General features: G+C 42.7%; 1 protein-coding gene across 1 annotated transcript in view; it reads right to left on the reverse strand.

The window, feature by feature from the left end:
- PCNX2 (pecanex 2) overlaps positions 1-14,654 on the reverse strand; it is a 279,402-nt gene that overhangs the window by 115,067 nt on the left and 149,681 nt on the right. The window contains exons 20-21 of the mRNA XM_032608446.1: positions 10,059-10,200; positions 5,806-5,983 (exon numbers count right to left, since the gene is read on the reverse strand). Coding sequence (XP_032464337.1) covers positions 5,806-5,983; positions 10,059-10,200 — 320 coding nt within the window. The remainder of the gene's footprint in view (positions 1-5,805; positions 5,984-10,058; positions 10,201-14,654) is intronic.

Genomic DNA, 14,654 nt, shown 5'->3' on the forward strand with positions numbered 1-14,654 from the left:
GCCATCATCAAAAAATCAAGAAACAATAAATGCTGGAGAGGGTGTGGAGAAAAGGGGACACTCTTGCACTGCTGGTGGGAATGTGAATTGGTTCAGCCACTGTGGAGAACAGTATGGAGGTTCCTTAAAAAACTACAAATAGAATTACCATATGACCCAGCAATCCCACTACTTGGCATATACCCTGAGAAAACCAAAATTCAAAGAGAGTCATGTACCAAAATGTTCATTGCAGCTCTATTTACAATAGCCAGGACATGGAAACAACCTAAGCGCCCATCATCGGATGAATGGATAAAGAAGATGTGGCACATATACACAATGGAATATTACTCAGCCTTAAAAAGAAATGAAATTGAGCTATTTGTAATGAGATGGATAGACCTAGAATCTGTCATACAGAGTGAAGTAAGTCAGAAAGAAAAAGACAAATACCGTATGCTAACACATATATATGGAATTTAAGGGAAAAAAATGTCATGAAGAACCTAGGGGTAAGATAGGAATAAAGACGCAGACCTACTGGAGAACGGACTTAAGGATATGGGGAGGGGGAAGGGTGAGTTTTGACAGGGCGAGAGAGAGTCATGGACATATACACACTAACAAACGTAGTAAGGTAGATAGCTGGGGGGAAGCAGCCGCAAGGCACAGGGATATTAGCTCGGTGCTTTGTGACAGCCTGGAAGGGTGGGAAGGGGAGAGTGGGAGGGAGGGAGACGCAAGAGGGAAGACATATGGGAACATATGTATATGTATAGCTGATTCACTTTGTTGTGAATCAGAAACTAACACACCATTGTAAAGCAATTATACCCCAATAAAGATGTTTAAAAAAAAAAAAAAAAAAAAAAAAAAAGTAGGACTCGGATGAATCTACTGAACAAACAAAATTTCATATCATGCAATGAACACCCCTAAAGATCAGTATTCCCTCAAAAACAATATTGGAGGTTTCTACACAAGTCAATCAACGTGATACACCATATTAACAAACTGAAGGAGAAAAACTACATGATCATCTCAATAGGTGCAGAAAAAGCTTTTGACAAAATTCAACACCCATTTATGATAAAAACCCTCCAGAAAGTAGGCACAGAGGGAACTTACCTCAACATAATAAAGGCCATATATGACAAAACCACAGCCAACATCACTCTCAATGGTGAAAAACTGAAACCATTTCCTCAAAGACCAGGAAAAAGACAAGGTTGTCCACTCTCACCACTATTATTCAACATAGTTTTGGAAGTTTTAGCCACAGCAATCAGAGAAGAAAAAGAAATAAAAGGAAACCAAATCAGAAAAGAAGAAGTAAAGCTGTCACTGTTTGCAGATGATGTGATACTATACATACAGAATCCTAAAGATGCTACCAGAAAACTACTAGAGTTCATCAATGAATTTGGTAAAGTAGCAGGATACAAAATTAATGCACAGAAATCTCTTGCATTCCTATACACTAATGATGAAAAATCTGAAAGAGAAATTAAGGAAACACTCCCATTTACCACTGCAACAAAAAGAATAAAATACCTAGGAATAAACCTACCTAAGGAGACAAAAGACCTGCATGCAGAAAACTATAAGACACTGATGAAAGAAATTAAAGATGATACAAAGAGGTGGAGAGATATACCACCTTCTTGGGTTGGAAGAATCAACATTGTGAAAATGACTATACTACCCAAAGCAATCTACAGATTCAATGCAATCCCTGTCAAACTACCAATGGCATTTTTCACAGAACTAGAACAAAAAATTTCACAATTTGTATGGAAACACAAAAGACCCCAGTAACCAAAGCAATCTTGAGAAAAAAAAAACGGAGCTGGAGGAATCAGGCTCCCAGACTTCGACTATACTACAAAGCTACAGTAGTCAAGACAGTATGGTACTGGCACAAAAACAGAAATATAGATCAGTGGAACAGGATAGAAAGCCCAGAGATAAACCCACGCACATATGGACACCTTATTTTTGATAAAGGAGGCAAGAATATACAATGGAGAAAAGACAGCCTCTTCAATAAGTGGTGCTGGGAAAACTGGACAGCTACATGTAAAAGAATGAAATTAGAACACTCCCTAATACCACACACAAAAGTAAACTCAAAATGGATTAAAGACCTAAATGTATGGCCAGACACCATAAAACTCTTAGAGGAAAACATAGGCAGAACACTCTGTGACATCAATCACAGCAAGATCCTTTTTGACCCACCTCCTAGAGAAATGGAAATAAAAACAAAAATAAACAAATGGGACCTAATGAAATTTAAAAGCTTTTGCACAGCAAAGGAAAGCATAAACAAGACAAAAAGACAACCCTCAAAGTGGGAGAAAACATATGAAAATGAAGCAACTGACAAAGAATTAATCCCCATTTTATACATGCAGCTCAATATCAAAAAAACAAAGAACCCAATCCAAAAATGGGCAGATGATCTAAATAGACATTTCTCCAAAGAAGATATACTTTGCCAACAAACACATGAAAGAATGCTCAACATCACTTATCATTAGAGAAATGCAAATCAAAACTACAATGAGGTTATCACCTCACACTAGTCAGAATGGCCATCATCAAAAAATCTACAAACAATAAACGCTGGAGAGGGTGTGGAGAAAAGGCAACCCTCCTGCACTGTTGGTGGGAATGTAAATTGATACAGTCACTATGGAGAACAGTATGGAGATTCCTTTAAAAACTAAATATAGAACTACCATATGACCCAGCAATCCCACTACTGGACATATACCCTGAGAAAACCATAATTCAAAAAGAGTCATGTACCACAATGTTCACTGCAGCTCTATTTACAATAGCCAGGACATGGAAGCAACCTAAGTGTCCATCGGCAGATGAATGGACAAAGAAGATGTGACACATATATACAATGGAGTATTACTCAGCCATAAAAAGAAATGAAATTGAGCTATTTGTATTGAGGTGGATGGACCTAGAGTCTGTCATACAGAGTGAAAAGTAAGTCAGAAAGAGAAAAACAAATACGGTATGCTAACACACATATATGGAATCTAATAAAAAAGGGGTTCTGAAGAACCTAGGGGCAGAACAGGAATAAAGACGCAGACATAGAGAGTGGACTTGAGAACACGGGGAGGGAGAAGGGTAAGCTGGGACGAAGTGAGAGAATGGCATGGACATATATACACTACTAAATGTAAAACAGCTAGTGGGAAGCAGCTACATAGCACAGGGAGATCAGCTCGGTGCTTTGTGACCACCGAGAGGGGTGGGATAGGGAGGGTGGGAGGGAGGGAGATGCAAGAGGGAGGAGATATGGGGATATATGTATACGTATAGCTGATTCACTTTGTTATACAGCAGAAACTAACACACTATTGTAAAGCAATTATACTCCAATAAAGATGTTAAAAATACTGGAGGTCTAGAAAGCCCCTAGGAAATATGTTAATAGGGACAATTTTTTAAAAGATGTCTTAAAATGAGGAGAATGAACAGGAAGCAGCAGTTGGGGTAAGCAGGCAGGATCTTTACAAGAAACATTAACTGTCACCTCCCTCATTGCCACCATATTCTGTCACTAATTTCTACTGGCTTTTCTTTCCCGGAAGACCTCAAATGCTGTCTCTTTCTTTAACTGTATTTTTTGTCGGAATCAGATCTGGTTTCTCATTCCAGAAAATGCCCTGCTACCAGCTCTGTCAAGATAAAGAGTGAGCAGGCATAGACGGAGTCAGGGGTGTGTCAGGACTGACTTGCTATATGCTGATTTTTTTTCGTTTTCGTCTCACTTGTTTTTTTTTCTTTTAGACTCGGCTATTTTTCCCAGCCTAAAAGCCGACTGTTCAAATTACACGTGCTAATGCTCTCTCAATTAGGGGAAACAGGAACACTGTCACACTGGTTCTGCCTGAAATTTTTAGTGTTTTCACTGGTGCTTTAAAAAGATAATGGCAAGTGAAACTCAGATGTCTGTAGCACTGAGTTTTTACGGATTTAGTTTCAGACTATGTCCCATCGGGCCCCACCCTACTCATGACGCTCAGGACGGTACAAAGTGCCCTCGTGGACAGGAAGAATGAACAATAGCTCTGCATCAATCCTTCCTCTGCGTCCAGCAAGCCTCTTGATCTGGACACCTGCACCTACCAGACCTCTCAGCAGTAGCTGGTTCCCAGCTGACCAGCAGGCAGCTCGGCGGGGAGGCTGCCTGCCCTCCAGCAAGTGAAAATCCCTGTTCTATTGCAACGTGGAATCACTTAGAAGACTCATTTCATTCACCCCTCTCTGCTCCGCTTTTGTTTACCTGGCACTTTTCACTTACACAGGAAGCTACTGAAAACAGACAGTTCACTGCAGAGAAGCAGCCGTACTCCTTCACGTCCTGAACAGGGTGTAACTTCTCTTTTTCTACTTAACATGGCTTTAAAAGTCCTGCCTCATATTTGGAAAGCACACGCTACTTAAAAACCTCTTTCCTACTTACGTTAATCAATCCTCTTGACGCCTAAGTGAGGCGGGCATCATTATTTTCAACTTTACAGGAGACAACGTTTCAGAAAGGAATATCAATATTACCAGGTCAACATGTAAATAATGCCAGAGTTAGGAATTCAACCTGTTCCAGTCCATTTTGCATCTGAGAATGAGCTTTGACCACTGTGGGTAGTAAAATAATTTATAACTTCATCAATGCTTTCAAGATCACAGGAGACAATTTTACATTTATTATGTGAGATCACGGACATTCAGACATAATGAAGGAAAACAGATTATGGAAGCCTGTGGTCTGAATCACCAGAAAAATGGGATAAACTTATCAAGACCAGACAGAACTCAGACAAACAGAAAACAAATCTTTGTGGGTAAAAGACCAAAGCCAGAGCTTGGTCATACGATGGGAAAACAGGGGAGGGCTGCTGAAGTAATATGACAATTATAATATTTGAATTTTTGTCACTTAAAACAAGTAAAGAGGAAGCCAGGTGAAGGAGAGGTAATAAAGAGAGGAATTCACAGAAATGATCAATAGGGGTGAAAAAATGAAGTTCAGGAAAAAAGAAAAACAAAACCTTAGAATTTAAAAATTATTAACCAAAAGGGGGAACAGTTAAGTCAATCCGAGGGCAGAAAACCCATGGCTGCTGTATTCAACGGAGCGCATGAGGAAGGAGTTTCCCAAATTCTTTTTCCAATTTCTGTTTACACACCCCAGCTTTGTCACGGTGCTCAGAACACGTACACTCAGACCAGTATCCCAAGGACCTTATCTCCCTCATGTTAAACGTTAGATGCCATTCCCATATATTTGCCTGAACTGTGATTAGGGTTTCTCACTGCCCATGGATGGATTTACAACTTATGAAATCTTGACCTGAGACAAGCCAAGGGAAAGAAAATACTCCAAGGGACCTGGCCCTCGGGTCCCACATCTCAAACTTTACATCAAGAGGCAAAATGCTAAATCAAAAAAAAAAAAAAACAATTAGCCTAGTGGCTAATCTTTAATTTAGAGCATTTGGAGATCGAGGAAGTTCCGTAATGAGATTGTTAACAGAGACAAAGGTCATAAAGTTTCAAGCAACACAAATGGCTAATTCATCTTAATTAGTGATTTTTGGCAAATAACATGGCATATTTCTATGCCATGGGGAATGTTCCTCAAATGGCAGCAGGAGTGTGACTCGCATACGCAAATCAATGTAAATTCATGCCTTAATTGCTTTTAAAAGAAAATGTTTCAAACTCTTAAAGCATTTGAGAAGAAATGCACCTTTTACATACTGAAATGAAGAAAAGAGCTAATCTACTTGCCTTGCTGAATAAAATGGACACCATGAAGAAATCCAGTAAGAAACTCTCTGAAATGTCTTTGTAGTCGAAATGGAAAAAGATGATGGTGAAGCCCAAGTGAGTAAACTGGTGGACCGGGTTACAGAAGGAGGTCCGCAGCAGCTTCAGGCCCGCTATGACCATCAGGAAAATGTCCCAGCTGTTGAAAAGGAAAGAAAGGAAGCGATCACTTCACAGCCCGTACCTTACTAGGTGAGTGACAATGGCTCACGTTTCTTGAGCGTTTACTGTGCGTTATGCGCTTTACAGAAAGCCAAGATGCTGGGCCCTTTATTATCCTCGTTGTACAGAGGAGTAAACTGCGTCTCAGAGTTTGAGTGTACGTTCACACAGAGTGGAGCTAGGAGTGAAACTCCATCCCGAGGGACTCGCCAACACAGACGCTGCCACTAGAGTCAGCGTCACCATCATCCCCGGGACTTTGCAATGCAGGCCACAGAGCTCCCTTGGAGCTTATCGGAAGGACTACTGCACTGCCAGGTTCCACGGGGAGCTTGGTGGCAAGTGAGGAGACAGAGCAGGCTGTCCCTGTTAGCATCTGCTCAGTGTAAGCCTTTCTATTACAAAAGAATCTCCCCGAATCAATGACGTAGCAATAGCTAATATTAAATTCTGAAAAGAGGAAAAAGATCCCACTATCTCAATAATGCCATTTTTACTTTACATATTCACTTCCAATGTTTTCCACCATATTTGCTGTCTTTGTAAACATAAGCTTTCCGCTCTCCCTTTTTTTTCCACTGAAAATTACATCATCAACATGACACAGGCCCCCATGACATAGGCCTTTTGAGTTAAGGAGCACGACAGAGGCAGCCCGGCAGAGAAACAGCAGGACTTTGCTGTGAGGACTGAACTCCTGAATGCTCCTGTCTAGGGAGTCGGGTTACTAACGCGTGTCAGAAGCATGTGCCATGTGTGCAGTTCCAGCAGACAGTGAGGCCAACGATCTCCCCACCTTGAGACGGGAAGGCAACTGATCAGTGCTCAGAAGAGCTGGACACGGCAAGCCACTAGCACCTTGAGGGGTCTTCCTGAAAGAAGGCCTTGCACATTTTAGCCAGAATCCCCTCCATTAGAACATCCTATTTGGGAACTCAAAAGAAAGACAAAAGTGGCAATACTTTCCAGGGGACAGTTGCACTTGAAAGAGAGGTTTCCTTTTTCCTTTTTAACTTTATTGAAGTACAGTTGGTTTACAATGTTGTGTTAGTTTCTGCTGTACAGCAAAGTGACTCAGCGATACATATATGGACTCTTTTTCTCGTCCTTTTCCTTTATGGTTTATCACAGGATAGTGACTACAGTTCCCTGTGCTGTACAGTAGGACCCTGTTGTTTATCACAAAGAGAGGTTTTCTTTTTCTAAGTACAGAAAATGGGGGTGAGGGGGCAGGCCTGAATTTCCCTAATCCTAGCGGGATCCTGAGCTCTAGACCCTCATCAGCACTAATAATATCCTGTCTCAGGACTGGGGCATTCAAAACGTGTTTCCCAAGTCTTGGCATCTATCGAGTACAAAACTGTCATCAGGAAGATCTAAGGTTAGCACTTCCGTTGGCCTTAAGTTGATACTTTATATGCCTTCAGACCTAGTGTAGCAATTGATTCCACCCTGTCCCAGGATGCATCTGATGAGGTTTGGTCAAAGCCCTCGTGTGATGGGCTTAGATTTGGCTCCTGAGAAAAACTAGCCCTTGATGACAGGCGGGTCTGGGGAGAGTGGTAAGGCCTTCCACTGAAGGTCTGTTCCTGCAGCAAGGCTGAGCACCGCTCCGTGACCCTTTCCTTCTCCAGTGGACAACTGACGCCTGTGATGAAAAATCAGTATGAAAACACGACTGCAGGTCCACTCACCTCTGACAACAGCCCCGGGTACAAGAAATCTCTGTGGCATAGCCAAAGCCCTTGGGGGGCTCCCAAGGATAAGGTGTCCCAAGACTAGGGATATTCTGGTTTTCCAAGGAGATCAGTGACTTTCCGGGTTATTCAGGCCAAAGCTAGATGAGGCTCAACTCTAAAGTTTGTTTTCCGTGACTATGACTGAAATGGACAGCATTCATTTTATGTTTATTAATGATGACTGGTGAAGATTAAGAGAGCTCTTAAGGAGTGACGTTTATGGCTCTTGTAACATTGCAACGGTAATGGTTACATTCAATGATTCGTGGATTGTTGTAGGTCTAGCTAAAGGTCTTATAAAGGATTAGGTAGCAATCCGGGAACAATGGCCTGGGACAGGTGCAAAGCATCCTTTTAGATCAGGCTGGGAAATACAAATACCTACCCAGTTATCATGATGCACCCACTCTTCATTGACCAGTCCCCCACTCAATCATCCATCCATCCATCCATCCATCCATCCTTCTACCACTTACTGGACCGATGGTACTGAAAGCTGAATAAGAAACACTGCCTGTCACTGAAGAGTTCACTATCTGGTACCATGGTTCTCAGTGAGGGCAGGGTGTGGGCTGGGCTTACACAGTTTGAAACAGGTCTCTAGGTGATGCTGACATATGGTCTCCTGCCATCCTGTCTGAGAACAGCTAGTCTAGTGGGGTGCTTGAAATCTTGAGAGATTTTTTTTTAAGTCGTCAGACGGATGCCTCAAGAATATAAAGGAGTTATCAACTTTGGGCTCCAAGAAAAAGAATTCTGTTCGTATCATCAAATTAAGATTATTTGGGGGTACATGGGTGAGGTGCTACTTTCTGACTTTAATGTCTGGGAAAAAATGACAGGGGATAGAGATTAATCTTACTTCAAAGTAGACTCTCTCTGAACTGTTTATCTGACTCTGCATAATTCCCAACCCATGCATCCATCCTCTTCCAACAGCCAGAGCTGCCTGGCCTCAACTGGCAGGCTTAGCTTGAAGCCCTAGTCCTAATGTTAGGAAGCGAGGACTTTCAATCCTTTAGCTCGCTATCCCAGGGCAGCACCGGTACGTGTGTGACTGCTGTGGTTCTGACTGTGAGTCCTTGTTCTGAAAACTGGGGATCTGCCTTGTTTCAGAATGTCGTCATGGGGTCAGCCAAGATGGTACCACACTGGAAACACCTGCTTACTAGAAAAGCACTCAGTGTTCTAGAGGTAGGGTTAGCTCATGGACGGGGCCCTACTCAAACTATACAAGAGGTCTGTAACCTCATCACCTGCCTTCTTCATCCAGTGAGACTAATTTTCATCCCTGGATCCGAAGTCTAGGATTTAAAATACCAAAGGGCATGGACTTCCTGCCCTGGTCTGACTGACACAGTTCTAGACTGGAAGGAAGGCAGAGTCTGATAAAGACAGGAAGCTTGTAGGGTCGTTTCATTTAGTGTCTGCTTCGTGCGACCATGAATCTACTCAAGGTCCAGCCGAGAATTCGCGTGCCTTCTACCTGAGTTTGCTCCATCTTGGGCAAATATTAATTAATTTGTCCTCATCACGGCCCAAAAGGAAGAGGAGGCATGCTTGGGATTATGAATCAGGGTTGACTTGGGCACGTAACGTTTAAGCAAAGTGACTCATATGCAAATCTGGGAAGGAACCTCTTTCACATCATCCTCCTTTATGAACTTATTTGAACAGAAATGTCAACCTTTTGTCAGAACAACACATCCACAAATTATCAAGTAGGTTTCCGTTTGTAATTTCAGAGTTCCTTTTAAAACATGAAACCACTAACTCAGCTATATGCTGTTAATGCTTTGCAAAAACAGGCATCTTGTTGATATGAAGTCTCTCTGGGGTCCATTTTTTTTAATTATGAGGCTTTTCCTGAGAAATGCAAAGAGAGCAGTAACAGTGATTAAGTTCCCCCTCCCTCAGACACAAAATGCTCGAGTCTTTGCTGCGTGAAGTGCTAGAGGCACTTCATAATAAAGCTCTAAGCACGACGGTTGGAATGCCGGGAACCCTGGAATCACACTGCACTTCGGTCATCTTCTTAAGGCTCCTGACTAAGCGCTTGCAGGGTGATTTTCAAATCTACTGATGCTTATTCACAAGATCACTCCAAGCAGATCTAACTTCGTTTGCCCCCCAGTCCCTCTACAATAACCATCTAGCTCCAGCGAGTCTGAGACCACCATGGCTTACTGTTACGTGGCCCGTCACTGGTAGACAGAAGTTGGCTTCTGCTGCAGCCTGTTCAGAGGAAACCCACTCGATTTTGAAAACGTGGTGATCCAAATCATGATGAGAATAAACGGGTTATCCACTTACTGGGTACCAAGTCTCCGGTAATTGCTTATCGAAAATGCATCCGTAGTAAGGGCATTCAAAATGATTGCTGGGTACAAGATGTATTTTTCAAAACACTGAAGCCAAACATAGAGTCTTTCAAACCACATTAAATGGGCGACATCTGAAAGATACACAAAAACCACTTAGAACGGCCACTGATCACATTATTTTTCTTTAAGTATACGTGATAATAAGTAAGACCCACCCCCTCCCCTTCATTCAAGAGCTGCAGAACTCCAGATACCAGACAAGAGGGACCAATTTTCTTCCCAGGCAGGCACTTTTAGCTTTGTTTCTACATCGTTCCTAAATAATAATATACGGTATAGGCCAGTTTCCCAATTTTTCAAGTCAATTGCTTTTTTCCATATTAATTATTACTGGGACCCATGAAATGAGCTGTCACATCACATCAAGCCATCTCAGAGTGAGTGAGGGTAGAAAGCGAAGGATGGAGAACTGGGAAACAATCTCACGGGCCCATCCCCTCTTAAGCTTGGGGTTGCTTCTGAGTCTGGGGCTACTTTCCAGGCTCTCCTCTGCCTGTTTTTAGTCTATGAATCCACAATCAAATTCCTGGCCATCTACACACATAAGAGAAAGCTGACCCACAACCCCCTATCACTAGAAATGTATTTCATTCCAGTGAGTCTTCACAATGAAGGAGGCATCGTGGAAGTGAGATCCATTCCCACAAAGGCTAAGGTTTTAAGTCACACCAATCTGGGTTTGTATTCAGACTCTACCATCCACTAGTGTGTGGTCACGAAAGACTGCTTTCATCTTTCTGGTCCTCGGCTTTGTGTGTCCCGCCCATCCTTCCTACTAATCATGGCGGAGAAGTCAGCTCTCCTCCCCATGATGGGGTAACACTGTGCCTCTCACCCATCTCTTACCACTTCTCTCTCTGGGGAGGAGAGGCTGGTCCTATTGGTCAGAGCACAGACTCCCTAGGCCATAGTATCAGGGGATGGGAAACACTGCATCCCTGCTCTCCTGTGCTTCCCACCTCTGTGGGGAGAACACACCAGGTTCAGGTCCTCAGGTGGGTCCATCTCACTCCCCACCAGATCTCTGTCTGCTGGTCACTGAGAGGCTGCGGTGGACCCCAACTCACCATCAGAGACCTGGGCAGATGGACCAGATATGGCAGGACTCAAAGCCTAAATCTGCCCAGGGGGAACGGGACTCCATCAAACTTCTGGAATCATATTCTTCAACAATTTATAATTAAAAAAACTTCCACCCCCAATAATCTATAGTGAAAAACCAAGAGAGCCAGGTAGGTTTTACGCTGTTTGGATGACACAAGGACCAACTCATGAAAGAGAAACTGTTGACACACACCGTGCAGAGAGACATGGCAGTGACATAAAATAGGCCATCCCCTCCAGGTTTCCTATCCAGGATTAGGAGACAAATTACCGCTTTCCAACCTACTTTGACTGGGACTTTATGTAAAGGGTCACAGAAAGCAACACAAACATACATACCCACACACACACAATTGGGAACTGACGTTTTACTTCCTCCTTTATATGGTTTACATTTCTATATAGGAATGTATTATATTTATAACTCAAAAACATAAAGGCTATCTTCATGTCATTGAGATTACAAGGAGAGGTCTGGCATTCAGAAATCTTGCTTGAAAAGAATTAATTTGAATGAGATGGGAATGGTGAGAACAGAGAGAGTAGAAACACTTCATCACGTGGGAAACAGCAAGAACAAACACCCCAATGATTAACTTAACAAGCAGAAGAGAGATACAACGAGAAATTATCAGGAAAAAAACAACTAATTTTAGTTATAAGTGAGACAGGGAGGAAGCGCTGGAGGAAAATTAAGGTTGAAAATAAGGATATCAGGTAGGAATTCATCTTTGGGTGTTCTTAATAGTAATCTTTCCTGGTCAGTGTTTGGAAATGGGTTATTTCATAAGGAACGAAGTTTATGATACATAATTTTAAAAATCTAGGTATATGATATATTTTACATATAGATAGGAGTTTTTATCTTTTGTGAAAGTACATAAAAATTTAAAAAATAAATCTCCAAGATCCCCCCCAACTCTTTCCAAGCAAATGACTTTGACCCCTACTTCCTAGAGAAAATTTAAGATATTAAACGTAAATTTTCCCACTTCCCAACCCCTCAACTACAAATTTATCTATATTCATACCCACCTTCTTGCTCCTACTGAGGCTGACCCCACGGATGCCCTGGCTTCCATTCTTCCCGACATCTTGATTCAGCAGTTTCCCCCTTGACTCACCGATGGCTCTTTCCTAATGGCCAGTGGCAAGATTCCGGTCTTGGCCAAGTTGAAAACTTGCTTTCCACTGACATCTTCTAGCACTCACTCTGTCCTTTTCAGCACAGCCAAGCTTCTTGGAACGGTCGTCCATGTCTGACAATCCCACTTCCTTGTCTCCTGTTTCCTGCTAAAACTTCTGCGCCACGGCTTTGCAGCTACCCCTGCCCAGAACTGTGCATGGCAAGGCCACTTGTGATTTCCCAAATGACAGATAACTGATATTTTTCAGTCTATATTACTGGAACTTTCTTTTTTATTTTTTTAAATAAGTCTACTTATTTATCTATCTATCTATCTATCTATCTATTTATGTTTGGCTGCATTGGGTCTTTGTTGCTGTGCGTGGGCTTTCTCTAGTTGCAGCGAGCGGGGTCTACTCTTTGTTGCGGTGCACAGGCTTCTCATTGCGGTGGCTTCTCTTGTTGCAGAGCACGGGCTCTAGGCGTGTGGGCTTCAGCAGCTGCGGCATGCGGGCTCAGTAGTTGTGGCTCACGGGCTCAGTAGTTGTGGCACACGGGCTCAGTAGTTGTGGCGTGCGGGCTTTAGTAGTTGCGGCACGCAGGTTCTCGAGCGCAAGCTCAGTAGCTGTGGCGCATGGGCTTAGTTGCTCTGTGGCACATGGGATCTTCTCGGACCAGGGCTAGAACCCGTGTTCCCTGCACTGGCAGGAGGATTCTCAACCACTGTGCCATCAGGGAAGCCCTACTGGAACTTCCTGAGACAGAAAACATCACTGATTCTTCCTTCTGTCTACAACGCTCACTTCAGCTTCTGCGTCCTGCCAACTCCTGCCTGTGCTCACACCTTTCACACTGCCCTTCCCACTTCCTCTGCAGGGTTCTCTCCTTTTACCCTGGCTCATGTGCCTTCCTTGGACCTCTTTGCCAGTTTTCTCATTTTCTTGAGCTGAGGTCCTCAACACCCCTAATGTGAATTATTACTTCCATGCTGATGATGCTCAGATCTGTCATTGAGTGAGACAGATCTTCCATCCCTCTCCCAGCTTCAAGATCTAAATACTCAACTGAAGAGCTTCAGCTGATGTCCCAAAGGAATCTTCAAATACAGCGTGTCAAAAGCTGCACTCTGTCAACCTCCACACACCTGCTCCTCCTTATGAAGTTTTTATCTTATCTCCTGACACTTCACAGTCACCCAGTCATGCAGGCAATATACCTTGGGGTCACCCTGAGTCAGCTGTTCTCAATCATAGCTGCATGTTGGAATCACCTGGGGACAAGGCTGAAAACACTATCCTAGAACGGTGATTCTCGAACTTCATCATGCAAATAAATCACTTGTTAAAAGACAGAATCTGATCCGATGGGTCTGGAGTGGAGCTGGACATTCTGCATTTCTAGTAAGCTCCTGAGGGATACAGATGTTGCTAGACTCCACGTGGTACTTTGAGAAAGAGGCACCGGCAACTCGTTAAGAATGCGAATTCTCAGATACAATCCTGGACCTGCTGTATCAGAAATCTGTGGGCTGGGCCCAGTAATCCGTGTTTCATAAATCCTACAAGTGATTCTGATACATGCTCACGTTTGAGAACCACTGTTCTAGAAGTTCTTCCTCCATACAGGACTAGAATATGTTGATTCTCTGTGCTTACTTCTTACATATCTATCTCCTCCTTTCTACTTTCACTGTTCAGATCCTCAATCTCTTATCTTAGAAAAATTATAATTGTCTTTTATCCAAATGAACTCACTCTTTCCTAATCCCATCATTTGTGTGCACTGTATAACATTACTTCTTACTCCTTAAGGGCCTTTTGTGGTTCTCCCCCGTTCTCCTGAATAACCTGTTTTTTTCTCTCTTTATTGGATCATCTTCATCACAATGTAAACACACTGTAATATCTTTTGTCCTAAAAAAAGACATACCCCCCTTGACGCTTTGCCTTCCAGATGCTGGATATTTTCCAGATATCACCCTATTTCTTTGCACTCCTTGGTAATAATTTCTCAAAAGAATTTTGGCTACACTCGCTTTATCCACAACTTAAACTCCCTTTGTCTTCTGAGTTCACTCCAATCAAAGTCTCATCCCAACCGCTCCATGAAACTGTTTTCCTAAGAACCTCACGTTGCTATCCAATGGTCAGTCTCAGTCCTCAACATAACCTCCCAGCAGTGTCTGACCCAGTTAATTACTCCAGACTTCTCATAATTCCCTACATGATCCTATCCAGTTCCATGGCCTTAAGAATCCATTGTCAGTATGCTGTTGACTACTAAAAATACATCTCC

The sequence above is a fragment of the Phocoena sinus genome, chromosome 16, assembly GCF_008692025.1.
Source record: "Phocoena sinus isolate mPhoSin1 chromosome 16, mPhoSin1.pri, whole genome shotgun sequence".
Taxonomy (NCBI): domain Eukaryota; kingdom Metazoa; phylum Chordata; class Mammalia; order Artiodactyla; family Phocoenidae; genus Phocoena; species Phocoena sinus.